Genomic DNA, 25,197 nt, shown 5'->3' with positions numbered 1-25,197 from the left:
GGCAAGGTTTCTCATCTCTCCTTGCTCAAGCTTCTCATTGGATCACAGCTACTCCAACATCTGCTTGCTTCAACAGGGTGCCTCTGCTCACGGCCGTGGTTAGAACACCACACCTCCCCAATGCATTGCATGAGTTACAGGGGAAAAAAAGTCTGATGCATCAATTATACCTTCACCATAGCCTTACAAGAGAATTTCAGCCTAAGATTAAGGCATCTCCTCAACCTCCTCCCATCTGGGATTCGACTCCTTCTTCACTGACCTTGGTGTCTCCATGTTTTTGTCCCTACGTGTCTCCACCCTTTTCTTTTTCTGATTCGGGAGGGAATTGGTGTTCGTAGGTTCGTTTGCTCTCAAGCTTTATCAACTGAAACATTTTTTATAGCGTTCTGCAGCGCTGAAAGGTTGATGTCGTCTGGGGGAATTGCTGTGTCTCTTGCTGCCGGCACCACGCAAGCCATGCTGGCTGCTGGCTCCAGTCTGTGCCTTTTCTTCATGAGGGGTGCTGAAAAAAGAAAAGCTGCGGCCGCCACTTTTGTCCTTCTGTCCGCAGAACGGCTGGCTGAAACCGCCTACACGAACGTCCTTCGTGGTGCGCGTTGAGACGGCCACGCAGCACTACCAGTCATACGGATCATGGTAGCGCGGCACTGACCAGACATCCCGACCTTGGCCACGTGGCACTGACCAGTCATCCTGAACTTGACCAAGGAGCCCTAACCAGTCATCCTGATCTTGGCTGCCCAGTCCTGCCACCTGCGAGATACCTGTTGAAAGGCCAGAAGCAAGAGAGTTTCTTTGGGGCTGCTTAGTCTTTAAATGTGATTTCAGAGAGGCATACTCAGCTCTCTAAAGTGGTTTAACTGGGTGTCAATATTCAAAACTAGCCGGCTGATTGGTTTTGTTAGGTCCGAAGGAAACTGCTAAGGTCCCCACAAGATATCACTTCCTCAACTTGTGGACTCCCTCCCCAACTAAAAGCCAAACTACGTTAAACCACTACAGGACTATAAGTATTTACAGAGAAAGAGCAGATTATTTATGTCCTAAGCAAACTCCACCCTGCTGCTGCTGGGATGAGTTCTCAACTTTCCCCTTGAATCAAAGGGATGCCACAGAGGTATTGCCATTATCTTCCCTTGATCCTCCCAGAAAACTCCTGGCACTTCCCAGCCTCTTCATCCATAGCCTGGTTTAACAAGGTCTATTCAAGGCATGCCCCAAAGCCCTGAATGCCAGGACCAGCTCCCATTGCTGCACACACATGTGCAAATAAGCATACAGTGTAAGGAATGAGCACTTCTAGAGGTACTCAGAGTACTTGGTGCCTCATTAGAGCAGTTTGTACATGTTTTATTGACTTCCCCATCTCACTTTCATGGTGAAATGAGCACTCACCACTAGGTGCAGCTCAGAATGCCAAAGGTGGTGGCTGCTTAAAGGAGACCTCCATGTTTGACAGGAATTGCTGGAAAAGTCTCAGAACAGCATCTGTTGATGATTTATCCACAGGAATGGGTGGCTTTGGCACAACTTCCCGTTTAGGAAGTGGCTTGCATTTCCTAAAACACACAACCACAGAATCACAGATGTGGGAGAAGACCTCCAAGGCCATCAAGTCCAAGCTGTGCCCAACACCCACCTTGTCCCCAGCCCAGAGCACCAAGTGTCACCTCCAGCCCTTCCTTGGACACTCCAGGGATGGGGATCCAAAACTTCCTGGGCAGTTCCAGTGCCTGAGCACCCTTTCCATGGGGAAATTCCTGCTGATGTCCACCCTGAGCTGCCCCTGGCCCAGCCTGAGGCTGTTCCTTCTCTCCTCCTGTCCCTGTTCCCTGGTTGCAGAGCCCGACCCCCCGGCTGTCCCCTCCTGTCAGGAGCTGTGCAGAGCCACAAGGGCCCCCTGAGCCTCCTTTTCTCCAGGCTGAGCCCCTTTCCAGCTCTCTCAGCTGCTCCAGACCCTTCCTCAGCTCCATTGCCTTCCCTGGGAACGCTCCAGCCCCTCCACATCTCTCTTCCCCTGAGGAGCCCAGAACTGGGCACAGCACTCATGGTGTGACCTCAGCAATGCCAGCACAGGGGACCGTCACTGGTCACACTATTGCTGAGACAGGCCAGGTACCAGTGGCCTCTTGCCCACCTGGCCACACCTGAGCTCATGTTCAGCCAACACTGAACAGCATTCCCAGTTGCTTTCCTGCCCGGCAGCTTTCCAGTCACTGCTCCCCAGGCTGGAACTGCATGAGATTGTTGTGAGCACAGTGCAGGACCTGGCACTTTGCCTCACTGAACCTCCCACTGCTGCCCTTGGCCCGTGGATCCAGCCTGTCCTGAGCCCTCTGCAGAGCTTCCTGCCCTCCAGCACAGCCACACTCCTGCCTGCCTTAGTGCTGCCAGGGAACGCACTGACAGTGCGCTCCGTCCCCTCGTCCACATCGTCAGTGAAGATGTTAAACCTCAGGAAGAGCTTACCTGCCTTTAATCGCTGCAAAAGCCTGTAAAGACATTTTGAAAGCAGAATTAGCACAGGGCAGGCACAGGCCAGCCCGGGAGCTGTGTGTCTCTGGGAAGGGGGATGCCGATAGGTACCTTGGTGAAAAGGAGTGTGTCCTTCTGATTTCTCAGAGCCTCCAGCTCCTGAACATCCTGGCTGGCCAAATCCTTCATCCCCTTGTGATTATTCACCTCTACCTGAATCTTGGAAAGTTGTTCCTCCTCGTAGTCACTGAGAACTTTCAGGACTTCCCCTTTTTTCTTCTCTAGCTCCGTATGCATCTCCTTGAACAGGCTCTCCAGCCGTTCCCTCCGCTGGCTCTCATCAGTCTATTAAGAAAACAATTTCAATTTTATAAGGGACATTTTCCATATTAGCTCTCTCTTAAATAAAAATCTGTCTTTTTTCTGGGATGAGAGAAGTAACTAAACGCTGAAGGTTGGAAAAATAAAAAAGCCACACACCAGCCACTCATCAGGTGGCACAGACTTTCAAGCTTTACTAAGAATGGACCTCCCAGACTGGTAAGGAAGTTATGCATCATCCTTCCTCAAAGAAAAAAACCTCAAAAAAGACATGAGAAACAACCTAGGAACTAAAAAAGCTTCAGAATCCATCATCTGGGGAAGGGCAAAAGAAAACTTTATCTCGTCATTTACCAGCAAGCAACCACCCCAAGGTGATATGGGAGTGTGAAACAAACCTTTAGTCCGTTCATTTGTTTCAGCAGTTTTGTTACGGCTTTATCCACTGCAGCTTCATGGTTTTTCCGTGTTTTCAGTATTGCAGGAAAAGATTTCTGCAAAGATCACCAGAAGGAGATGTCAGGATAGGACTGGCATAATGCAGGAGATCAGCAGTTTTACCCACAGGCGTTCAGCTAGACTTGCTAAAGGTCTGCTCATTGCATGCTCTCAGGACAAATCAGTAGATCAAGGTTCACTGGAAGGTTTTATCCCTGAACAAATGCCACAATTACAAGGACAAAAGGACAGTTTGAAGCTGAAAACTGTTCATGTGCACTAGCCACATATAAAGCTATTTCCCTGTTGGCACCTTTCTTTCTGTTACTCTGTCGTTCATTATCTTGGCATAAGTGCAGCTCAGGCTCATCTTTGCCTTGGAGCTGCACCAAGGACTAAAACCTCACAGCAGCACTCTGTCCCACCAGTTTGGCCAAACTCTTTCTCTCTGGAGGGGAAAAAAGCGTTTATAACATCTTGTTTTATATCCCAAGGGCCAAACCCAGAGAGAACCTGGGACAAAACTAAGAATGAAAGCCCGGGATTGCAATATTGCCCCGTCCTGGGAATGCAACTCAGGAGCTGCAACTCTCCAACTCAGGAGCTGCCCCTGTGCCATGGGCAGCTCTCTGGGCTTTTCCTGGTGCAATGCACGCCAGTCCCACTGCCCCAGCCGCCTCTTACCTGGGCTTCGTTGAAAGCCTCCTCCAAGCTGATGATCTTGTGGTTCTTGTGGGAGATGACGGAGCACAGGACGCAGATGCACTGCCAGTCATTCTCACAGAAGCACTCCAGCAGTTTGCCGTGCTGGGGGCATCTCCTCTCAGCCAAAAGCTGGCCATCACAGGGCTCCACCAGCACATGGTTCTTCTGGCCGTTCTTACTGTTGTGCCTGCTCAGGTGCGCTTGGCACAGCGAGGCTTCGCAGCTCAGGCACGTCTTCACCGCGGGCTGCGGCTCCTGGAGGCAGGAATCACACAGGACCACCTCCCGTGGCTGGCCCGAGCTTTCCCCCTTCTCCCTGCCTTGCTCTTCCCGCTTTTCCTCCTCTTGGTCTGCAGGAGCTTCCATGAACTTCTGCACAATGTTGCGGAGGTGGAAGTTGGGCCGCAGCTCCACGACGGGCGAGTGGCAGAGCGGGCACCGGGCAGGGCTCTGCTGGGCCCGGAGCGCCTTCTGGATGCAGTCCCTGCAGAAGCTGTGGCTGCAGCCCACGGTCATGGGGTCCCTGTAGATGTCCAGGCAGATGGGACAGGTCAGCTCTTCCTTCAGCCCGGCCACAGCCTTTGCCTGGGCCATGGCTCCAGCTCTGGGCAGGGCTGAGAGGGAGGGCTCTGCTGGGAAACGAAACAAAACGCGAGCAGTGACGAGGAGCGAACTCTCCCCCCGTGCGCTAAAGGCTGCTGCCTCCTCCCCCGTGCAAGGGAGGATCTTCCCGCTCCTCTCTCCAGCTTCCTGCCTCTCAGAGCCACGTGGGAGGGGCTATGGCTGTCCCGGTGTTGACAAAAAAAGTTGTAACAAGCCGTGTTTAACGAAGTCTTGGGAATTCCTTTCGGTTTACCGCACCGGGCTTTGTCCTGTGTGCAAGCGGTTATCTCAGCCGTAAAGTCTGTGAGCCAGGGCAGTGCTGATAACCTGCTCCGACCACAGCAATGGGATGCATTCAAAGAGAAGAAACCTTTTTGGAGGACTGTGACCAAAAAAGAGTAATTGCAGGAATCGGATGTTCTCCCGATGACCACCCGTGAACCTCATAAGAACCCTTCCTCAATGAGAATAAACTCTGAGATATGATTTAAACATGAGGAAAATTCAGGGCGTGTTTAGCATATAGGTATGAGTTTGGGGAAATGTACTGGATATGTAAAAGCTACATAGATTTAAGCTGGTCTGTTAGCAAGGTGTGGTGTGTGCAATAGGGAGTGATGCCCCACATGCCTGGGGCCGAAATAAAACATTGCCATTTTCTAATATTGAAGTTACAGTGTTAGAGAGTTTAATTCCTCATTTTCAGTAGCAACAGGACAAACTCCTTGCAGTAGCTCGAGGCTGAGAGCTTGGACACTTCAAGGGCAACATGGCAGAAGGTCCAGCCTTGCTGTGATGGGTCAGGAAATGAGGCAGGAAGGAAAGCTGGGAAGAATCCTTGTGGGCAGAGAGGCTGGGACAGCTGGACCAGCAGCCAGAGGGCAAAGCAACCAAAGCTGTTCCCCTCTGCAAAGACACCTGGATGGAGCTGGACAACAGCCTGGGACTGATAGATGCTGAGTGGGCAATTGTGTGGGTTACCTGAAGTGCAGCCTCCAGAGCCCCTGGGCAGACCTTGTGTGGCACAAAGCTGAGGTCCCTGTCAGGCTGCTCCTGTGCCAGCAGAGCCCAGGGCAGGATTTGGTGTCAGGTGCCACTGCTCAGGGCACAGGTGGGAGCTGAGACTCCAAAAAGCAGTCCAGGACAGCTCAGCAGGCAGTGAAATGAAGTCCACACAGTGGGCATTCCACACAGGTCAGGAGCAGCAGTCTGGAGTGGGCTGCCCACACTGCCAGGTGCCAGCCAGCCCAGGGCAGCGACCAAAGCTGTCCCTGTTCACAAAAGCTCCTGAGTGACTGATTTTCCCCTCCCACGAGGCACACTGTGCAGGGAGATAAATAACACTGCCCCCCTCCCCTCCAGCAGCCACATGAGCTACTCCGAAACAGCGCCTGTCTGTGTGAAAAGGAGTTGTTTTATCACAAAGTTCTGCCAAAATAAAAACAGGTCAGCTGGGATTTTTCCCAAATGGTTGGAAGTAATTGCTGGGACCAAGGGAACTGTTGAACTGATGTCCACATTCACCAAGAGCTCCCTTCAGACAGACTCTAGGTCTGCTTGCAGGAATTATCCTCAAGAAACAATTGTATACAATAAACAGAGCAGTGCCTTCTTTTCCAGGAGGCTGCCTGGGAATGCAGTGTTGGAGGCACAGGTCGGGCTGGGAGGACAAACATCAGCTCTGGGTCTGTCCCTCCCTGCAGGCCCTTCCCCTGTGTGCCCCTCTCCCCCCGGGAACCCACTCCTGTGTCTCTGCTCCCCACGTGCCCACCCTGGGCACCCCATCACTGTCTGTCCCTGCTGCATTCCCACATTTCCCCCCTCCAAATTCAACATCCAAGATGTTTTCATCTGTCTGGGCACTATTGGCATCACAGTGCCTGATGTATCTCAGAAACATTCCTCTTTGGTGGCCTTGAAGCCTGCTGGTTTTGGAAAGCAGCAGGGAACGGGCTGACCACCAGCTCTGCACTCTGGCTGCAGCAGTGGCAGGGATGCGGGGCTGGCTTTGGGGTGGGAGGCAGGTTCCAGCTCGGTGCCCAGGCTGGGGGACCCACACTGGGCTCCCACAGATGTGCTGGAGACAGGCAGGTGTAGAGCTGCTGCCTGAATCGGTGCCAATCAGCAAAAACCAGCAGCTGGCACAGCTCAGCACCTCGCAGAGCTGCTCCTTTCGGGCAGCTGGGATCCCCCAGCCCGGCAGCTTCCCTGATCCATGGTCTGGATAAAACCAGTGCCACCTCTCCGGCCTGGTGAGCCCTCACAGGGCATGGCTGGCACAGAGCTCCCCTGTGCCCGTGCTGGGCCTGCCCCGGCCTTCCAAACACCCCTTCCACAGCCTGGACTGCCACAAGGACCAGGACACCAGGACACCCGGACACCAGGACACCCGGACACCAGGACACCAGGACACCCGGACACCAGGACACCCGGACACCAGGACACCAGGACACCCGGACACCAGGACACCCGGACACCAGGACACCAGGACACCCGGACACCAGGACACCCGGACACCAGGACACGCCGTGCTCCTGGGAGAGCACTTTGGCTCCCAGGGCCTGCTCTCCTGGCCCCAGGAGCTCTCCAGCTGCCATCCTCAGCTGCACGGCTGCTGCATCACCACTTGGAGTCTTTTCCACATTTTTTTCCTGCTCTCTTACTCCACTCCAGAAATTCTGAGGAGCAGGCCCGGCTTCATTTTTCACTCACTCCCTCTGGGAGAGCTGCTGCAGGAGGGGTCCTGTGGCAGTGGCACCTCTCAATGTCAGAGTGCAGAGCCCAGGTTTTTCCTGTATGACCTAAACTGGGAGAAGCCACACTTAAACTAGCAACACACACACAGCGATATTCCCAGGCAGGAGCTGCATCCCTGGCAGCTGGGAGCCTCTGCCACCCTCTTGGCCCTGGCACAGCCCCACTGCCAGCCAGGCAGAGCAAAACACCTCGCGCCGAGCAGACTTGGACTAGAAACTAAAGTATAGCAGCACAAACCGGTTCCATTTTTGTTCTTTCCACTTTATAGTATATATGTTATCGTTTATTTATAGGCAGATCACTTCACTATTTACAGTACATGAGCGTAGAGATTCTACAGTCTTTTTGATGTAAACAAGAAACTCCACGGCAGGGGAGTCTGGAAAAAGAAGCCAGTTCTGAAGTATTTACACAATTTAAAATAGAACTTTTATACCCACTGGATAGATATAGAGAATACATTGAGCGATTTGGTTAAATTATCTATGAAACTATAGAATCTGACAATGTAAAAATACAAGAAAACGTTCTCTCATTTTAGAAGGTAGACAGTTAAATCACACTAGAAATAAATCTCTTTTCTTTTTTAAAAATAATAACAATAATAATAAAGGAAAGGCATAAGAATCCATGCCATCTTTTAAGGTTAAAGTATATTACATAAATAAGGACACAACAGAACGGAACTGGGGGAGAAATTAAGTGAAATATAAAAAAACCACTACCAATTAAAAAAAAATACTAAAAACTTGATTCTTAATCATAGAGGGATCAATTCTGCTGATTTTACTTACTCTGCAAGTAGAAAATTGCAGAGTTAAGTAGTACTTACTCAGCATGAGCAACACAGGCAGAACTGGCCCCTAATAATTATGAGCAGTGTCCTTTTACATTAAAAAAAAGAAGAAAAACACAGAATTTAGCTTTTTTTATATAAATAACAAAGCAGATGTGCCCCTTTTTAGGTGAAATTCTTACACCTTTCTGAAGAAATGCATCAATTGAACCGTTCTCTCTTTTTCTCACATGCACTCACACACTCCCTCCCCAGCTCCTGCTGCTGCCCCTGGCCCCGGGGAGGGCGAGGGAAGAGGAATGAAACCCCAAAATGAAACCCCAAAGCTGCATTTGGCTCTGTATTGCTTGAGATTGTCAGGGATGGACTTAGAACAGAACGGGCATCGGGTTCAGCTCCAACACCGGTGTATCTTAGGACTCAGCAGACCTCCAGAAAGAAAAAAAAAAAAAAAAAATCCCCCGAAAAAGGGGAAAACCGTGTTGATCTGCAATTGCAAAACTCATTTGCACGGCGCAGAGCTGAGATCAGACTCAGGAGTGCAACATGGGGACTGAGCTGCTGCTTCCTGAAAGATGTGCAGCCCAGGCAGCTGTGCTGAGGAAATGAGAGAAACCTTTGCTTTGGGGCAGCATCCAACCTAAAACCTGGGATTGTCCTCTGCATTCAGCCCACACACTCAGAAACGTTTGCTCCTCCCTGCGGAGCCTCAGGGACACGCTGGATTCCAGCCAGAAACCTGCTGCCCCCCCCGAACAACGAGTTTTTCTGGGGCAAACCTGTGCAAAACAAGCAAAGGGGCATTTTATCAGAAACTCTTCACACATTCAGTATTTCCCCACAGCACCTGCAGGAGACGGCTGGGGGACGTTCTATACTTACACAGTTTTAAAAAAATAAATCTCCTCCTGACTTACTGCCTACCAGAATAAACCCTTTTGCTCCCAGTTTCTCCTGCCCATCCCACAGCCCCGGCCCTGGCAGGGGGCTGGGGTGTGAGGGGTCCCAGGGGCTGGGTGGGATGGAAAGGCAATCCTTGGGAAAGGGGGGATCCCCAGTCCCTGGCAGCTCCTGCAAAGCTCTGGGCACCTCTGGCTCCCCTGGCAGCAGTGCCTGGGCATTGCTTTGCTCCTGCCCCACTTCCCTGTCAGCATCCAAACCTTAGGCAGCTCAGGAGGGAGCTCTCACCTGCCCCTGTGCACGACCCACCTTCCTGCAGACTCGAGCACTGTGAGCTAAAGACACCTTTAGAGTAAAAAAAAAAAAACCCACAAAATTAAAAAAAAAAAAAAAAATCAAGTGGAAATTTACTTTTCACCCAGTCCTAAAAGGTGGGGGAAGCCCCAGGGCAGGCAACAGACAGCCCAAGGGGCTCTAAGCATAGTGAATAAGTCTGGAAAAGAAAGATTTTTCTGGGGAGGAGGGAAAACAAACCATCCTGAGTGAACGGAAAAAAAAGTAAAAACCCAAACAAAAAAATAAAAAAAAAAGAAAACCCAACCCCACTTATAGGTTTCAGGCACCACGAAGACCATTTATTGCATCTCTTCCTACCCAAGGGCTGCAGTACTGATGAGCTCTGTGCAGGACCAGCCCTCCCCTTCCCCAGCACCGGGACCCAGCAGCTGGGCTGGGGCCGACCCAGGGCACCCAGCCACAGGAAAACCCTGGGAAATTCTGCATCTGGGTACACCAAACCCAGTGCTTGGGAAGTGACTGAGTGATCCCCTGGAGTGGGCTGGAGCCCCCCCAGCTCTGCACTAACCCTTCCCCTCCACCACCCTTGATGCATCCCCAGCGGGGCCCAGCCATGGGTGCCCTCAGCTGAGTGGGAGATGGAAGAATTCCACTTATTTGCTTTTCTTTTTTTTTCTTTTCTTTCTTTTTCTTTTTTTTTTTCCCTTGGGTTTTTTTTTGTTTTTTTTTTTTGGATTGATCATTTTCTGAAAAACATCAGCACAGCACAGGACAGTACTACCCACCCTAAATGTGTCGCTATATACATTCTACATAAGCTCTATAGCAATCACATGTAAACATCATCATCGTGAGGAAATACTAGGACAGAAAAAGGCAAAGCTACAATGAGGCAATTGCCAATAGCAGATGCTCAGTCTCGGCCAGAGCTGCTCGCTGAGGTGGGATGAGAACCGGGGGATTTTGGGGCGGGAGAGATGCCAGATTTCACTGCTGAGGCTGGAATGGCACAAGGACTGTTCCCTGGCAGTGATCGTCACCGGCGGCTTGGGGACCCCGCGGTGGCCTCCGGGCCCTGGCGCTGCCGGGCTGGCTGTTGTCAGAACCACGGCTCTCCCGAGGGGAGCAGCCAGGGAACTGTGCTGGTGTCGGCGCTGCTGGCATTCCTGCTCCTGCCAGAGCCCAGCTGCACTCCAGGGGCCACCCTGGCAGGGCTCCGGCTCCTGGCGTCACATCTTGTGCCATTTCCGAGGCTTTGGTCACTCTCCCTGCAGGACGGAACGTACCCAGGGAACCGGGGATAAAACCCCCAGGTCACGGGGAGGGGAGACCCCAGGAGACTCTAATCTATCTATTGGCAGAGTTAAGGCTATAATATTCTATCTACAGAGGATGGCTGAATCCCTAGTGGTCTCTGGGGCTCAAAAATAAAAGGAGGAGGTGGCAATGGCTTGAGGAGCAGCAAGGTTCCCGCTCCCTAGGGAAAACAGTGCCTCTGGCCGGCTGGTGGTGGGCTTTGCTCCGGCTGGTGGGGGGCTGTGTCCCCATCCCACCACACCCACACATGGAGGGCAAGTCCACAAGTACATTTTACACTTAAATCCAGTGCTGAGGGCCCTTGGCCAGAGGCAGAGCTGTGTCCCGGGGCGCTGGCGGGCGCGGGACGGATCCGGGGTGCAGGTGGGTGCTGGGACGTGTATGGCTTATCAGCTAGGGGGCAGGGTGCTGGGTGGGTGTTCAGGGTGGGTGCTGTGCCCGCCCTGCCCCTCTGGATTTGGGGCTGGGCTTTGGGCTGGATTTGGGGCTGGGCTTTGGGCTGGATTTGGGGCTGGCTGCCCAGTGGGAAGCACGGACAGGTATTCTCGCCCCGCTTGCTTTGCAGGTTTGTGGAAGCCAATGTGGATCAAGCCACAGGGCCTGGCCAGTCTCCCAGCCATCCAAGGAGCTGGAGAGGAGGCAGCTCCTCCACACGGACCGGAGACATCCATCCCCCAGGCTGTGCCAGCAGGACCCCTGTGCCCAGCTGGCTGCAGCCCCCCAGCCCCCCTCTCCTGGCTCCAGAGGCAGTGGAGGCCGGAGCAGCGCTGGCTGCAGGCAGTGCATCCCTCTCCCACCCTCTGCAGCCTGCAAAGCTGCATCCATCACCCACCAGGACCCAGCTCAGCATGGGGGTGATGCTGGGGGGCTCGGGCCACGCCAGCACGAAGAATGGCTTTGACTGCAGAGTGGGACCCCAGGGCAAGCACCGAGCACCCCGGTTTGCCAGCAGGGGAGGCAGGGGAATGTCAGCTCTGTGACTGCTCTGACCCCCCATTTGCTCAGTGGCAAGTGCCTCATTACAGTGCATAGTTAAAAATCAAGGAAGCGGTACAATAAATCTGAATTACAGTACATCTGAGCCATAAATACATTTTTTTAAGTATATACTTTTTTTTTTTCTTCTCTTCTTCTATTAAAAATTAGTTTATAATCCTGATTCTATTCACAATGAACAATTTCATCATCACACACTACGGACAAAAAAATGTTATGGTGAACACAGCTGCAACTCCACGGCGGGAGCGTGGGGAGGGCTGGGAGGGGAAGAGGGGCCGGGGGGCTCCTAGGCTCACCCTAAAACAACCAGTCAGAAGCAGAGGGGGGACTAACGTGTGGCAGTGAGACATCAACACCATGGGGACTCACAGACAGAAGCAGCTTTGTTCAATGTAAACATCGATCAGGGGACAGCAGTCTCTCTCTCGCGGGCGTGCTCTCGCTCTCTCTCGCTCTCTCGCTTGCCATAGACTGAATAATTTCTTTGAAAACGTAAACATATTGGAAGTGCCTTGACTGAGGTATTGAGGTATTCCTCCAAGGTTAAGGCTGTTACCGATGCAGGCTGAGCTGGGCCTCCTGCAGCAAGCTGTCGAAATCCATGGTCTCGTACTTGCTTTTCACCGGAGCTGGGGAGGACTCGTCCGTGCTGCAATCTGGGGATGGCAGGGACAGAAGGCAGATGGGTCAGGGAGGGGGATCAGCGTCCTGTCTGCCTCCTGGGGAGGGAAACTGAGGCACAGCAGGGCACTGCTCACTGCCCAGCTACTGCACAGCCAGGCTGGACACAGCGGTGATGGTACAGGGCTGGGGACACTGAAAAGAGCTGGAGCAGAGGGGCTGCAGCCAGGCCCAGCTGGGCAGGGCACACACCACTGGCATTCACTGCCAGGAGTGAAAAAATCTGCTGGGTGCAGCTGAATTTGGAGGGGCTGACACAGGGCCATGCCATGGGAGCTGTGCTGGTGGCAGAGCCAGCCTGCTCCACTGCCAGCCCTGTGCCAGGAGCTGAACACAGAGTGCCCCTGGAAAGCCCAGGGAATTCAGCACGTAGCAGAACTAAGGCTGCCTCATTTCACAGCAGCTTAACATTTTGGGTGTATATTTTTGAATGGTGTGGTTGCATTTCACCTCTGCCTGGGGGCTCCCCTCCTCACCAGGATGAGCAGGATTTTAGGAAGGAGCTGGGTTGTGCAGGAAGGGGGTGACTGGTGGCTCTGCAGAAATCAGGTGAGGAGCACTCAGGGAGCCTCTCTTAGGCAGGGGGGCAGCTCCGGCCCCCCTCCCCACAGCACTGCAGAGTCACCATCTTCCTCACGGGGTGCTATCTGGTTCCTAATTTCTCTGTGCCCAAAATGGGAGGCCCTGGGATTTATTTAGATGAGCAATGGACATTTGTGCCCACAATCAAAGTCAAGGGATGGCTGCTCTAAGCAGAGCAGATACTGCAGGGTGATAAAAAAATCAGGGAGTACTTGTATCAGATGGGGCACCTGGAGGTAAGTCAAGACTTGGGGCTTTATTTTCTGGACCTCAGTCTTTCACTCATCAAGTAATATCCAGAACCCTTCAGCCCCTGCAGAGGGTACAGAAATAAACATGCAGTGTTGGTGAAACACCTGAAGCAAGGAGGGCTGGGCAAAGCCTGGGACACATTTGTCTTGCAGGACTAGCACAGGGTTTGGCTCCTGGCCCTCAGCTCAGGCTGCAGCCCTGGTGACACAGACACTGAGACCTTGCTGAAGCACTGAAAGGATTAATGCGGCCACAGCACATTTCAGTGCTGTCACTTTGGCTCCAGAGTGCATGTGCAGCGTGGTGAATCTGTCCTGCAGAGCAGCAAACCACCCACATCACCTCTTGGGCTAATGGAATGCTGCTGACTGCCTTCTCTAATGCCTGGGAAGGGAGTTTTCTGCTGGAAAGCCTCCAGCACTGTGCAGAAACTCAGCAGACACAGGATGGGCTGCACTCAGCTGAGACCCGGCAGCCCCGGGCTGTGATGCCACATTTTGCAGCCAACACACCCTGAGGCCTCACACCAGTTTTTCCCCTTCTCCCCAGATCCCCAATCCACCTGTGTGAGCCATGAGCAGTTCCATGAGCCATAGGAAAGGCAGTGGGCTTTTCCTGCAGGCTCTGAAGGCATTTGGGATCCCTGTGTGACCAGGGCTCAGCGGTGCAGGGTGCTGTAACAGCTCTGTGCTGGTGAAAGAGACAAAGCACCTGCTGCTTCCTCACCCAGGTCAGCGAATCTGGTCCAGAAGAAGCGCCCCAGGCCACCAGAGCTGAGCTGGAAGGAGGGCTCATTCCTCTTCCTCAGCGAGGGGCCATTCTTCAGCGATAAGGCGGCGTGCTCGGAATACCGGTACGTGATGAAGCCGTACTTCTCCCCCCTGAGCAACCAGAGAGAAAATTCAAGATGTGATGAGCCCCACAGCCCTTGTGATGCAGCACTACACCCCTGGCCCAGCATTCTTCCACTCCCCCATCCCACAGATCCCCTTGGAGCTCTGGACACGCTGAATCTCCTCGACAAAAGCACCAAGACCGAGGGCTCGGCTGACCCAGGGGATGGATGTGGCACTGCCTGGCAGTGCTGTGGGGTTTGAGGAGAGGAGCTGCCTGAAGCTGCTGGAGCCCTGGGCCACAGCTCACTGCCCACCCACCTGTTGGTCCTGGTCAGGACCTGACACTCCACGATTTCACCAAACACCTCAAAGCGTTTCTTCAGCTCGCTGGAGCTCATGCTGCTGGAGAGGTTTCTGATGTACACTACCCGGCCTTCCCCCTGCCAAAAGCAACCAAAAGCTCTCAGGCTTGGACCCTGCACCTCTGTGCTGCTGATGGGCTTGTGGAGGAGCCCCTGCAGCCAGCACTGGGAAACACAGCCATGGACACAGCCTGGCATCTCCAGGATCTGGCTGTCTCCGCTCCAGCCAGGTCACAGTGTCCCCCCAAGGAGAGCCGTAACCAGCCTGGAGCAGCCACCACCCCCTTCTTCTCTTTTAAAACTCTCCTGCATTCTTGCTGCTTCTCCTGGCAAATGTGGGATATATTACCAAGAACTGCCAGGGGCAAAATCCAATTGCATCGCAGGAAAAAGTGCCAAAGCAGCAGGTGTGAGCGTGAGAGTGTGCGGGTGTGCACAACAGCAGGGAGCACCAATTTACTCTCCCATGTGCCCACTCCCAGCTCCCACCATGTGCCCACGGGTTCCTGCTGCACGAGGATGCAGCAGGGCCGTATCTGTGACATCAGGGATTCCCCGGTTCACCCCACAAACTGCCAGTGCCAAGTGCACTGAGGCACCAGTGTAGGATGCTCTGGGCATCCCTGTGCCAAGGACTCCGTGTGTTGCCAATCGCTGGCGGCTTCTGCTGCACGTTGGGTTTTCCTCCCCCCACCACCCCCTGTCCTTGTTTAACACTGGCCTCGCACCAAGAGATGCTGAAGCCAGGGCTAATGGGCTCCACTGCTGCTTCTTGGAGCAGGAGATGAGCCGAGGGCTAGCCTTGCTTTGTCCCTGTGGGGTCCCCGCTCACTTACGATGGCCTTTTCCCGTCTCTTCTTCAGCTGGCCCCACTGCCCGCTCCCGCCCTGACACTGCTCGCCGTTCTCACACCTGCAAGGGAGGGACAGGAGGTCAGCCCGGGGCTGGGGAAGCTGCTGGGAAAGCTTCAGACATCAGTGAGAAGCTGAGACACCCACAGGAGTGGGTGGGCACTCGGGGGCACCGGCAGCCAAGGAGAGACTGGGGTCTGGAACACTGGAAAGGACGCTGCAAAGTTTTTTCTCGTAGATGCCAGGGTGTCCCCAGCCAGCACTTGCTCCTTCCCAGGCCTGGCTTGGGTGCCTGCCCATGCCCTGCCACCCATGGAACCCCCTGGCTGCTTCAGTCCTCCACTCCTTCCTCAGGCCATGGCTGGGGCTTGCAGCAGTGGCTGATGCATCACTAATTATTTTCATAGTTTTTCCTTCATTAAATTAGCATCTTTACTACTTGCGGCACCAATTATTTTCACAGTTTTTCTTCCACTAATTAGCATCTTTATTACTTGGGCCAGCAGAGCAGAGAGCACTGGGGGTGCCCTGCACCACACTGAAAATTCAGGGGACAAAACCAGTGCCAATGTCCCCGTGTCCCCTACCTGAAGGTGCGTCTGCTGGCAGGTGACCGCGACCGGCAACACGAGGAGCCCGAGCTGGACCTGCTCCGGGAGCAGTAATGCAGACTGGTCCTGGAAAGGGCGCTTCTCCTCAGGCACAGCTCGGTGTCACCATGCTCCTCCTCTTCCTCCTCCTCTTCCTCGTCCTCCTCCTCCACGGGGGAGCCGCTCTCACTGCAGCTGTCCTCGAAGACGGTGTCGTACTCAGGGGTCTTGCAGAAGACCATGTCCTCGTCGTCGAGGGCACTGTCCAGAAAGCCAAAGTGCTTTGTTAAGCTGGCTCTGATCTCCTGGTCTCTCAGCTGCTTGACGCCGTCCTTCCAGAGCATCTCGGTGCCCGTGTCCTTGCCGAGCTCCAGCCCCTGGTAGTGGGCGGCCGGGACCCTCCTCTTGTGCTCCGTCTCCACCTGGCTCGGGGGCTCCCAGGACTTGAGCACCTTCCTCTGCAGGGCAGGCTCGGGTTTCAGCACCTGGCAGTAGTCGTGGTCCCCGAAGGAGCGGGAGAAGGGCCGCTTGAGCAAGCCCTGCTGCTCGGGGAGCGGGCGCGCCCGGCTCAGGTGGGCGAACAGCTCCGTCCTCTCCGGGTGCTTCCTGGGGGCTTTCCTCGAGGCTGCCACGTCCCCGGTGCCCCCGGGGCTGGGGGCCATCCCCTCCTCCTTCCCTGCCTCCTGGGGGATGTCTGGCTTGTACAGGTCCTCCTCGGCAGGTTTATATGGCGGAGTGGTGGGCGGTGTGAGACCTGGACCCCCAAACAAAGGGCAGGAGTCAGCTCTGCCCCCTCCGGCCTGCCCTGCCCCACCCCAGTCCTGGGCTGCCCCCACAGCCTCAGCCAGTGGCATTTTTGGGAGCAAGAAGGATGCCTTGATCCCAGTAAGGACCAGAGGACTCTCCCTTCCCTCCTGGCTCATGCAGGCACCCCCTGAACAGCTCCTCCCACCCCAAATGGGAGCACATTCCCCTGAGCTGCTCCTGGTGCTCGGATGTGGCAGTGCACAGCAGTCTCCTGTGTCTGCAGTGTGAAGGGGATGAAGGTGCCCCCTTGGCTGGGTAGGCTGGAACTGATGCCTCCAGGCTGAATTTAGAGTAAATGAGCCCCCTCCTAGAGTACATTTTTGCAGAACTAAAAAATTCAAAGCCTGTCCTACCTGCTGTCCCACACAGCTCCACGGTCAGCATTGGCTCAAAGTTTCTCTTCCCAAAGGTTGGGTCACTGGAGAAGAGCAGAAAGCCGGGAAAGAGAAAGTGTTAGGTGAACCACAGCCCCAAAACCCAAAAAAAGCAAGCTGAGAAAACACTTCCCACAAGTGAACCCTCCCACTTTGGCTGCTGCCTGACAGAGTAACCCCACAAGGGCAGTGGGGAGAGCAGCTCCAGGGCACACACAAAATGCCCTGCCCTGGGCATGGGACTCTCCCAGCTCCTTGCACCCTGTGGCTCCCCACAGCGCCGTGCCCAGCACTGCAGCTCCCTGTGCCCTGCAAACACAGCTCCCTGTGCTGGCTGCAGAGGCCCTGCCCAGCCACACAACCCCGGGCAGCTTCCAGCCCCAGACTGGTTCATTCAGCCCCACCTGCACTTACGTTTGTGCCAAGGACAGCGTGAGACACCTGGGTGTTTCTGAAAGGCAGGAAGAAGCAGGTTACCAGTGGGGCTGTACCCCTGCAGTGCCCACTGAGGGCTTTGCCCACCTGAGAGGGACAGCTCACGCTGCCAGGGCTGAGCCATTCCTGCACTTGCAACTTGCTGGGGTTTTGGGGCACCACTGCAGCTGAACCCCAGAGCCCTGACCCAGGGAGAACCCACAGGGAAAAACCTGGAGGGATGGGGCAACCTGGTCCCTGCTGCGTTGTGGCCACACCAACTCCTCCACCTTATTATAAGGATGGGGAAACTGAGGTAGAAGATGTCCATGGATTGATAAAGCACCCCAAAAGAGAGCCGATCCCCAGCTGCCCATGCATGGGACCCCACAGCCAGGCAGCACAGGGGGCTGCTCACAGCTCTCCTGCCAGCTGAGTGCCCAGCACCTGGCCAGCACCACTTGCCCACAGCAGGGATGGCACGGGCAGCACGGGCACGCTGGGGAGGGCGAGCGGAGTGACAGTCCCCAAGCCCCTCACCTGTTTGCTCCAGGAGGGCACAGCGCCGGCTCTCAGTGGCCACCTCGCCATCCCCCAGGGAGCCCAGGCAGAGGGGCTGGGGCTCTGCCGACGGGGCTGTGCCCCCCACCTCCACTTCGGCCGCCGGCTCTTCGGCAGAGAAGCCCTCCAGCACCGGGCACGGCGCGGCCTCTCTGCAGCCCAGGGCCACGGAGGGCTCGGGGTGGGGCTCCTCAAGGAAGGAGAGCCAGTGCCCGAGCTCGGGGTTGAGTCTCTTGGAGCGGCGCACGGCGTAAACAGCGCTGTCCTGCTTGCGGGCCGTCTTGCCCGCGCCCGCGGTGCCCTCCTGCCTCCCAGCATCGTCCTCAAGGCCCCCCAGCTCCCGCGGCGCCTCCGCCTCGGGGCTCTGCCGGGGCTCGCCCCTCTCTGCTGCCGCTGCTTTCACTCTGGATGTGCAAGTCCCGCTGGCATCCTCCCCGTCGGGCGGCACGGGGGAGCAGGAGCCGGGCGGCCGTGCCAGGGCGGCGTACACGGGCTTGCCCAGGCGGTATGGCTTGCTCACGTCGCACAGCAGGTCCCGCGCCAGCAGCTCCTTCAGGATGGAGAAGGACGCTCCGGGCTTCTTGCAGTTGCCAGCTGCCTGCCAGGCACAGCCCGGCCGGCTCTGGGCGCTGCCCGGCGCAGGGGCACAGTCCGGTTTGGCTCTCTTGAAGGGGCTGCTGCAGGGCTGGGGCCTGCTGTCGGCGGGGTCGCGGGCGGGCAGCTTGCGAGGGGGCAGGCAGTAGGTGTGCATGTAGCGGATCAGCTCCACCACCGAGTGCAGCTCCCCCTCGCAGGAGAACTGGCTGCCCGTGCCATCCTCCGCCGAGGACAGGGCGGCCACCGAGTCGCTGGAGCTCAGCGAGTCCTCGCTGGAGTCGCTGTCGTCCTCGTGGTGGGCGCAGCTGCCCGGGGACGGGTGGTGGCTGCTGCCGGGGCACTCCTCGGGTGCCTGGGGGGCTTTGGTCTGGGAGCAGGAGGTGCTGGAGGTGAGGTGCCGGTGCAGTTCCGTGCAGCTGCGGCTCTGTGCCTGCGGGACGCTCGCCCTCCTGTCCCGGGGACCCTCCACCTTCCGAGAGGAGAGAGGAGATAGTCAGCCCTGAGCCCCACAGCCATGACCCTGGGGGAGGCTGACAGAGCCACCCCACACCCTGGGGTTCTGGCTCACCAGCACCCTGACCTCTCCGTGCCGGAGTGCTGCCCCTCCTGCAGGCAGAGATGCTCCTTCTCCCCAGGAGGGATCTGCTGCTCTTCCCACACAATCTAATTGGCCAGGCCTAAGGCACCGCACAATTACCATTAGCAAAGCAGGAAATTCTCTGGTGGCACCTTCTGCCGGGTTTCAGATCAGCTCAAGTGTTGGGGTGGGCTCTGCAGTAAGACAGCCAGCGACTCCTGGCCAAAGGCCTTGACTTGGGCTGAGAGTCAGCAGGGAGGGGGGCAAGGGAGTGACCAGGGATGGAGCACATGGGACTTTCACAAATGGGTGCTCAGGGAAGCTGGGAGAGGCCAAAGCCCCCTGGGTTCAAGTGAGATCAAGGTGCTTCTTAGCACAGCACAAAGTGTAAAGTTTTGCAGAGCCCAGACTGCATCAGACAGGGATGGGAGCACTGCGGGTGACAGTCCCTGCCTGTCGCCAACGCCTTGCCCAGCCCAGAGGCTGCTCACACTCCCCAGCACCATCCTTTGGGCCAGCTCCCAGGAGGTGGGTGCTGCAGCAGGAATTACCTTTGTGCAGGGCCGTGGGGGCCGGGACTTTGGGGTCCCCGGGCGCCGGGCACTCCCGTCCCGCTGGGCCTCGCAGCTCGGAGGCGACGGAGAGAGGAGCAGCTTCTTCAGCTGCAAAGAGAAGGGGCAAGAAAAGGAGTCGGCATCGCAGCGAGGGCAGGAGAAAACACCCCTCGGCTCATGTATGAGCACATCCACCCCCGAGCATCCGACCCAAAAATGGGGCAAAAAAAAATATCAGGCAGGGTTAGGGTTAGTAGTTCCCAGCCCCTCGGGGCTGTGGGGCAGGTGCTTGGCTGTGTGCAGCCCTGTGGGGGTCGGGGCTGTCCCCACAGCATTCAGCCCACGGAGCCCCAGGCAGGTTGGGGCCGTGAGGAAAGGAGGGAATTTACTTCCCAGGGACAACCCCACTCGGGTCAGACACACGGCATCCCAACTTCTCACTCCATCACTTCTGCCCTGAGGTGACAGAGGCTTTACACTGGTGTGAGTGATGGGTTTGGACAGCTCGCTGAGTCCCTGTGTGAGGCTCATTTAGCCAAAACATCCAGAGAGGGCCTTGACTCATTAACGAGCTTTCAAGGCGTTTTGCAGATGCAAATCCCTGTGGGATCTGTCAGGATCTCCCCCAGCACCGTGTCAAGCCCACGGTGGCTGGGAGCGGGGCTTTCCCCGGCTCACCCGCAGTGCCACCACTTCTGATGGCAGGACCAGCACACTGTCCTTCTACTCAACCCCAGTTTTGGGCAGGGGGAGGGAAAAACGCCCCAGACCCCACACCCAGCAACAGCATTTGAGATTGTGCCCATGTGGCGCTAACAACCGGAGGCAACAACAGCTCAACAGCAAGACGACTGCGTAGGCACCCGGGACTGCAGCAGAGACAGACCTGGGGGGTCAGGGACTGATAGAAAAGGGGTGCCCGGGTCAGGGTCTGCCAGGAAATGCCAGCCGGGGCACCCGCAGCTGTAGGAGAGAGGCTCCTGTGGGTGGAAGCGCCCAGCTCCCGTTCCCCCCCGCCCCTGCAACGTATACATCCTATATATACACATACAGGTCATGTGTGATATATACCCCTGCGCGGGGCGTGGGCGGTGGAAATGCACGCTGTCACCACTGGATGTCACTCCTCCCCTTCGCTGGGATTTTGGGGACACCCCGGGGCCGGGCTGGGGGCTCTGGGGGTGACTGTGAGCCGCAGGAGGGAGCAGACCGGGTGTCCTGTGCCAGGGAGCCTCCCAGGCATGGCAGGAAACGCTCCCAGTTCATCCTGGCCGGGAAGGGGAGCGGGGCTGGAGCGCCAGTATTGCAGGGAACCAAGAGGGATGCTCCAGCCACTAGATCTGGAGGGACTGGAGGCCACACAGCCCCTGAAGGGCTTTGGTGGAAAGCACAGGGAGGGTCAAACCCTCCCACTGAAAGCCGAGGGCAGGGGTCTTGTGACAGCAGGGAGCTCAGCCAAGGGCAGAGCCAGGGGGAAAAGCCACCACTGCCCATGGGCACGGGGCTGGGATGAGCCGGGGAGAGCCCCGGGCAGCCCCACACCCACAGGTGGGATTAAAAGCAGGTGTGGGTGTGCCAAAGCAGCCCCCAGCCCTCTGCCACCCGCCCCCACCCCGTCCAGAGGTAGATTTGTATACACACAGCTCGTTCCCGTGAGGATGGTGATGGAGGTGACAGCAATGATGCAGAACATGTATACGTATACAATACAAGTATATGCTTTGGTATTGACGGTTAAAGAGAGTTTTAAGCCTAGAATGAAAAAATTCAGACCTTGGCTTCCTATCATACCCATGCAGCCGGCTTATCTGGGGCTCATCCAAATCCACCTTAAACAGTAGGAAGTGGGTTCTTACTAGAGACAGCTCATCACACTCGGGGGCCGGGGGCGGCCCCCCCGTGACCGGGGCGGTGGGTTTGGGGGAGGGGGCAGGTGAGGTGGTGGCAGGGTTGAGCGTGTCCCCCTCTTCCATAGTTCGGAAGGCAGCCAGGCCCATGTCATCTCCCTGTATATCATCCAAAGTCTCGGTGAGGGCTGCCAGCAGCGCTTCGTTCTCGCTGTCTATTATCTGAAAGGAGCAGGCAGAGAACAAAGGGGGGGGGTTAGGCTGAGCTGAGGGTCCCCGGGATGCTGGAGAGGGGACAGGGACCAGCAGAGCCACACCAGCTGCCACCCTTCCCAGTGACCCCCCTGTGAGACCTGGAAGAGGAGCGTCAGCCTGTCCACCTGCACCCCAGCAGGAGAAGAATGAATCAGAGCATCTTCTCTCCCCACAGTCCCTCCACCCCACCATGAAGCAAACAGCAGCAGATAAAGGATCTGTCAGGAAAAAGCTCCTGGCCCAAATCCTCCTGACTCTGCAAGTGCAAGAGCTGTGAGCTCAGCCAGGGCTGCCCAGTGGACAAGAGGGCACAGCCTCCCAGGAGGGCACAGGGGAAGCTCTGCCCAGGCTGCACCACTGGCCTGATGTCACAGCTTGTGACAGCCACTCTGAGTTTTGTGTTCACTGAAGGCCCCCAAACACAGGCACCTCCAGCTCCTCAGGGGCTCTCAGCCCTCACACTTAAAGCTGGTGCACCCAGTGCTCTGAGAGATCCTGCCCAGAGCACAGCCCCAGTCACTGCCAAATCTCCCATCAGCACCCCCAGATCATGCTGCTCACCCAAAAACTAGGTCAGGGGAGCTGTAGTGCAGGGCCCATCTCACCCTGGGCCAGGGGCTGCTCCTGCCTCCCCCCTGCCCACTGCTCCAGCTTGGCTTGGGTCCCTCCTTTCATCTGGGCTTTGGCTTTGCTGATACACCTCCAGCCTTCCCAGGGCCCTCCCAGTCCCACGAGTTCCCTTCCAGTCTGGCAATACAATGCTGAAGCCCAGAAGAGGATGCAGAAGCTGAGGAATGGCTGGAGCGAGCCAGGAGCTCCTTCTTTTTGGTCCTCCTCCATCACAATCTGAATGTAAACCATGTCCAAGGAGAAGCAGGCTACCATCAGCGATAAAATTAGCACGGGGGTGAAGTCAGGCTCACAGGCAGGACTGCTGCCTGCACACAGCCTCCTGTGTCTCTCTCCTCTTGTTTGAAAATTAAACATCTTTTGTTCCATGCCCTAACCTTGCTCGCAGTTACTAGAGCAGGCTCCAGGGAAAGGCAGCAGGATGCTCCATTTTTGGCTCCGTTTCTTTTCCTCCTGTTATTGGCACGAGATTGCTGTGCATACAAGTTCAGTGGGATACATTTCATCATACTCCACCGCTCCTCATCGGCCTGGCTTTTGCATTTCTTTTCTGTTTATCTTTTCCCCAGGAAGTTCACGGAAAATATGCATCTCGTGATGAAGGTCCCTCAGCTGGACTGGACCATTTTCAAGCACAGCATCAGCCCAGCATAAAAGCCAGAGGGGTGTTATTATGGGCAGGTTAGAAAATATTGAGGCTTTTTTTTTTAATCTCCTTGTTTAAATAGAAATCCTCCTCCTCCCAAAATGTAACCCAGGGTTGGTGATTAGCTGGTACCAGTGGGTCACAACCTCCTCGTGCGAGGGGGTAAAGGCCTGGGTGCTGCTCAGGAGGGCACAGAGACCCCAAGGACAGGCACATCCAGGGCATGGCAGGAGATTTGAGCAGGGCAAGGGGGCTGCCCAGCCTGCTCTGTGCCCGGTCCCCTCTGCCTCTCCCTGCTTCCAACCTGTCTGCGCTGTGCCCACAGCCCTGCCCTGTCCTCACAGCTCCAGGAGATGAGAGACAGCAGCAGAGGGACATGGAGCAGTCCTGCCTGTGCCCAGGAGCATCCCCTGCCCCAGCTTTACACCGTGCTGGCACAGCCGCGGATCCAACCCAGCCCAGAGCTGAGGAGAGGAACACAGGGACCCCAGGGACAGAGGGGGCTGCCAGAGCTGGGAAAACAGAGGAAGGGGCTGCTTCCTGTGAAGGAGCAGAGGAAGGGGCTGCTTCCTGCTCCTGGGAAGGGAACTTTTCCAGTGCTGAGACCCCCGCACTGCTGCCCTGGCATGCTGGGAATGCAACAGGACACGCTGCACCCGGCTGCAATTCCAGTGAATAATCCAGCACAGGAGGGCTGGCTCAGCAGCCTCCTCCTCCTCTTCCTCCTCCTCATTAGCCCTACTCCGCTTGCCCCATTTAGAGCTGGTGCACAAATTAATGGAGCACTAATCAGCTGGGGAGGAGATATTAATAGTCATGTGTGTTCCCTCCTCCCACCCTCCCTCTCCCCCTGCCTCCATCCTCGGGGGGATGGGGGTACCTGGAAGAGCTCGGAGTCGTCGGTGCTGTACTGGCTGGAGTCGGTCTCCGAGTGCTCCCCGCCCCACTGCAGCTCGCTGAAGCAGCCGGCAGAGTCCAGGTCGCCGGCGTCCAGCTGGGACAGATCGATCTCGGGGAAGTCGGAGTAGAGGTGCTCCTCGCCAGACACCTCATACTGAGCACAAGAGAGGAGAGAAACGGCTGAGCCCAGAGGAGCAGGCAGTGAGGACAGCAGCATCCCCCCATGTCAGCCAGTGACCCACCCCTGGTGCTCCCAGCCTCGCTCCAGCCCCTCTTCCCACGCGGCTCCAGGCACTGGCAGGGTGTGGTGGGCACCTTTTCACCCACTCGGCCTGCACAGCCCGGCACTGGTCACTGGGGCAGCCCCACAGCTGGCACCAAACCCCCGCTGGGGTCCCAGGTTGGAACAGCAGGACCTGCATGGGAAGAGCCTCGTCCCTGCCAGTGAGCAGATGGTCAGGGCACAGCACAGTCACAGCACTGTCATCTTAGGGGCAATTCCTGCCCTTGATGCCCTAAAAGTGACATCCAAGGGCAATTCCTGCCCTTGGTGCCCTAAAAGTGACATCCAGGGGCAATTCCTGCCCTTGGTGCCCTAAAAGTGACATCCAGGGGCAATTCCTGCCCTTGGTGCCCTAAAAGTGACATCCAGGGGCAATTCCTGCCCTTGGTGCCCTAAAAGTGACATCCAGGGGCAATTCCTGCCCTTGGTGCCCTAAAAGTGACATCCAGGGGCAATTCCTGCCCTTGGTGCCCTAAAAGTGACATCCAGGTCAATTCCTGCCCTTGGTGCCCTAAAAGTGACATCCAGGGGCAATTCCTGCCCTTGGTGCCCTAAAAGTGACATCCAGGGGCAATTCCTGCCCTTGGTGCCCTAAAAGTGACATCCAGGGGCAATTCCTGCCCTTGGTGCCCTAAAAGTGACATCCAGGGGCAATTCCTGCCCTTGGTGCTCTAAAAGTGACATCCAGGTCAATTCCTGCCCTTGGTGCCCTAAAAGTGACATCCAGGGGCAATTCCTGCCCTTGGTGCCCTAAAAGTGACATCCAGGGGCAATTCCTGCCCTTGGTGCCCTAAAAGTGACATCCAGGGGCAATTCCTGCCCTTGGTGCCCTAAAAGTGACATCCAGTGGTGGCCCGGGGATCAGCACAGGAGACCTGGGACAGCAGCACACAGGGCAGCCTCACACCTGGTGCTCACCCTGTGCCCACCACACGGCCCTGAAGCGCTCAGGACACCCCTCTGGGGAAGCTGCGCATCCCAAAGGCC

General features: G+C 56.2%; 2 protein-coding genes across 2 annotated transcripts in view; both read right to left on the bottom strand.

The window, feature by feature from the left end:
• Positions 1-1,396: 1,396 nt before the first annotated feature.
• LOC137483267 (E3 ubiquitin/ISG15 ligase TRIM25-like) lies at positions 1,397-4,644 on the bottom strand. The gene is made up of 5 exons (XM_068206227.1): positions 3,922-4,644; positions 3,198-3,293; positions 2,590-2,823; positions 2,473-2,495; positions 1,397-1,562 (listed from the first exon to the last, which is right to left on the bottom strand). The coding sequence occupies exons 1-5, from the start codon at positions 4,534-4,536 to the stop codon at positions 1,412-1,414; spliced, it is 1,119 nt and encodes a 372-aa protein (XP_068062328.1). The 5' UTR covers positions 4,537-4,644; the 3' UTR covers positions 1,397-1,411.
• A 2,903-nt stretch (positions 4,645-7,547) lies between these two features.
• PPARGC1B (PPARG coactivator 1 beta) overlaps positions 7,548-25,197 on the bottom strand; it is a 47,371-nt gene continuing 29,721 nt past the window's right edge. Inside the window, exons 2-12 of the mRNA XM_068206198.1 lie at positions 23,908-24,081; positions 21,506-21,718; positions 19,647-19,757; positions 17,901-18,987; positions 17,361-17,397; positions 16,926-16,990; positions 15,763-16,519; positions 15,161-15,236; positions 14,281-14,402; positions 13,853-14,007; positions 7,548-12,267 (exon numbers count right to left, since the gene is read on the bottom strand). Coding sequence (XP_068062299.1) covers positions 12,164-12,267; positions 13,853-14,007; positions 14,281-14,402; positions 15,161-15,236; positions 15,763-16,519; positions 16,926-16,990; positions 17,361-17,397; positions 17,901-18,987; positions 19,647-19,757; positions 21,506-21,718; positions 23,908-24,081 — 2,901 coding nt within the window. The 3' untranslated portion in view covers positions 7,548-12,163. The remainder of the gene's footprint in view (positions 12,268-13,852; positions 14,008-14,280; positions 14,403-15,160; positions 15,237-15,762; positions 16,520-16,925; positions 16,991-17,360; positions 17,398-17,900; positions 18,988-19,646; positions 19,758-21,505; positions 21,719-23,907; positions 24,082-25,197) is intronic.

Source organism: Anomalospiza imberbis, chromosome 15 (assembly GCF_031753505.1).
Source record: "Anomalospiza imberbis isolate Cuckoo-Finch-1a 21T00152 chromosome 15, ASM3175350v1, whole genome shotgun sequence".
NCBI lineage: Eukaryota > Metazoa > Chordata > Aves > Passeriformes > Viduidae > Anomalospiza > Anomalospiza imberbis.
This window is presented reverse-complemented; position numbering and strand designations above follow the sequence as displayed.

Coding starts and splice junctions, on each gene's coding strand:
- LOC137483267 (XM_068206227.1), bottom strand. CDS start 4,536: ATGGCCCAGGCAAAGGCTGTGGCCGGGCTGAAGGAAGAGCTGACCTGT. Junction 2,824..3,197: donor AACAAATGAACGGACTAAAG/GTTTGTTTCACA, acceptor TTTTCTTAATAG/ACTGATGAGAGCCAGCGGAG. Junction 1,563..2,472: donor TTTGCAGCGATTAAAGGCAG/GTAAGCTCTTCC, acceptor TGTGTGTTTTAG/GAAATGCAAGCCACTTCCTA.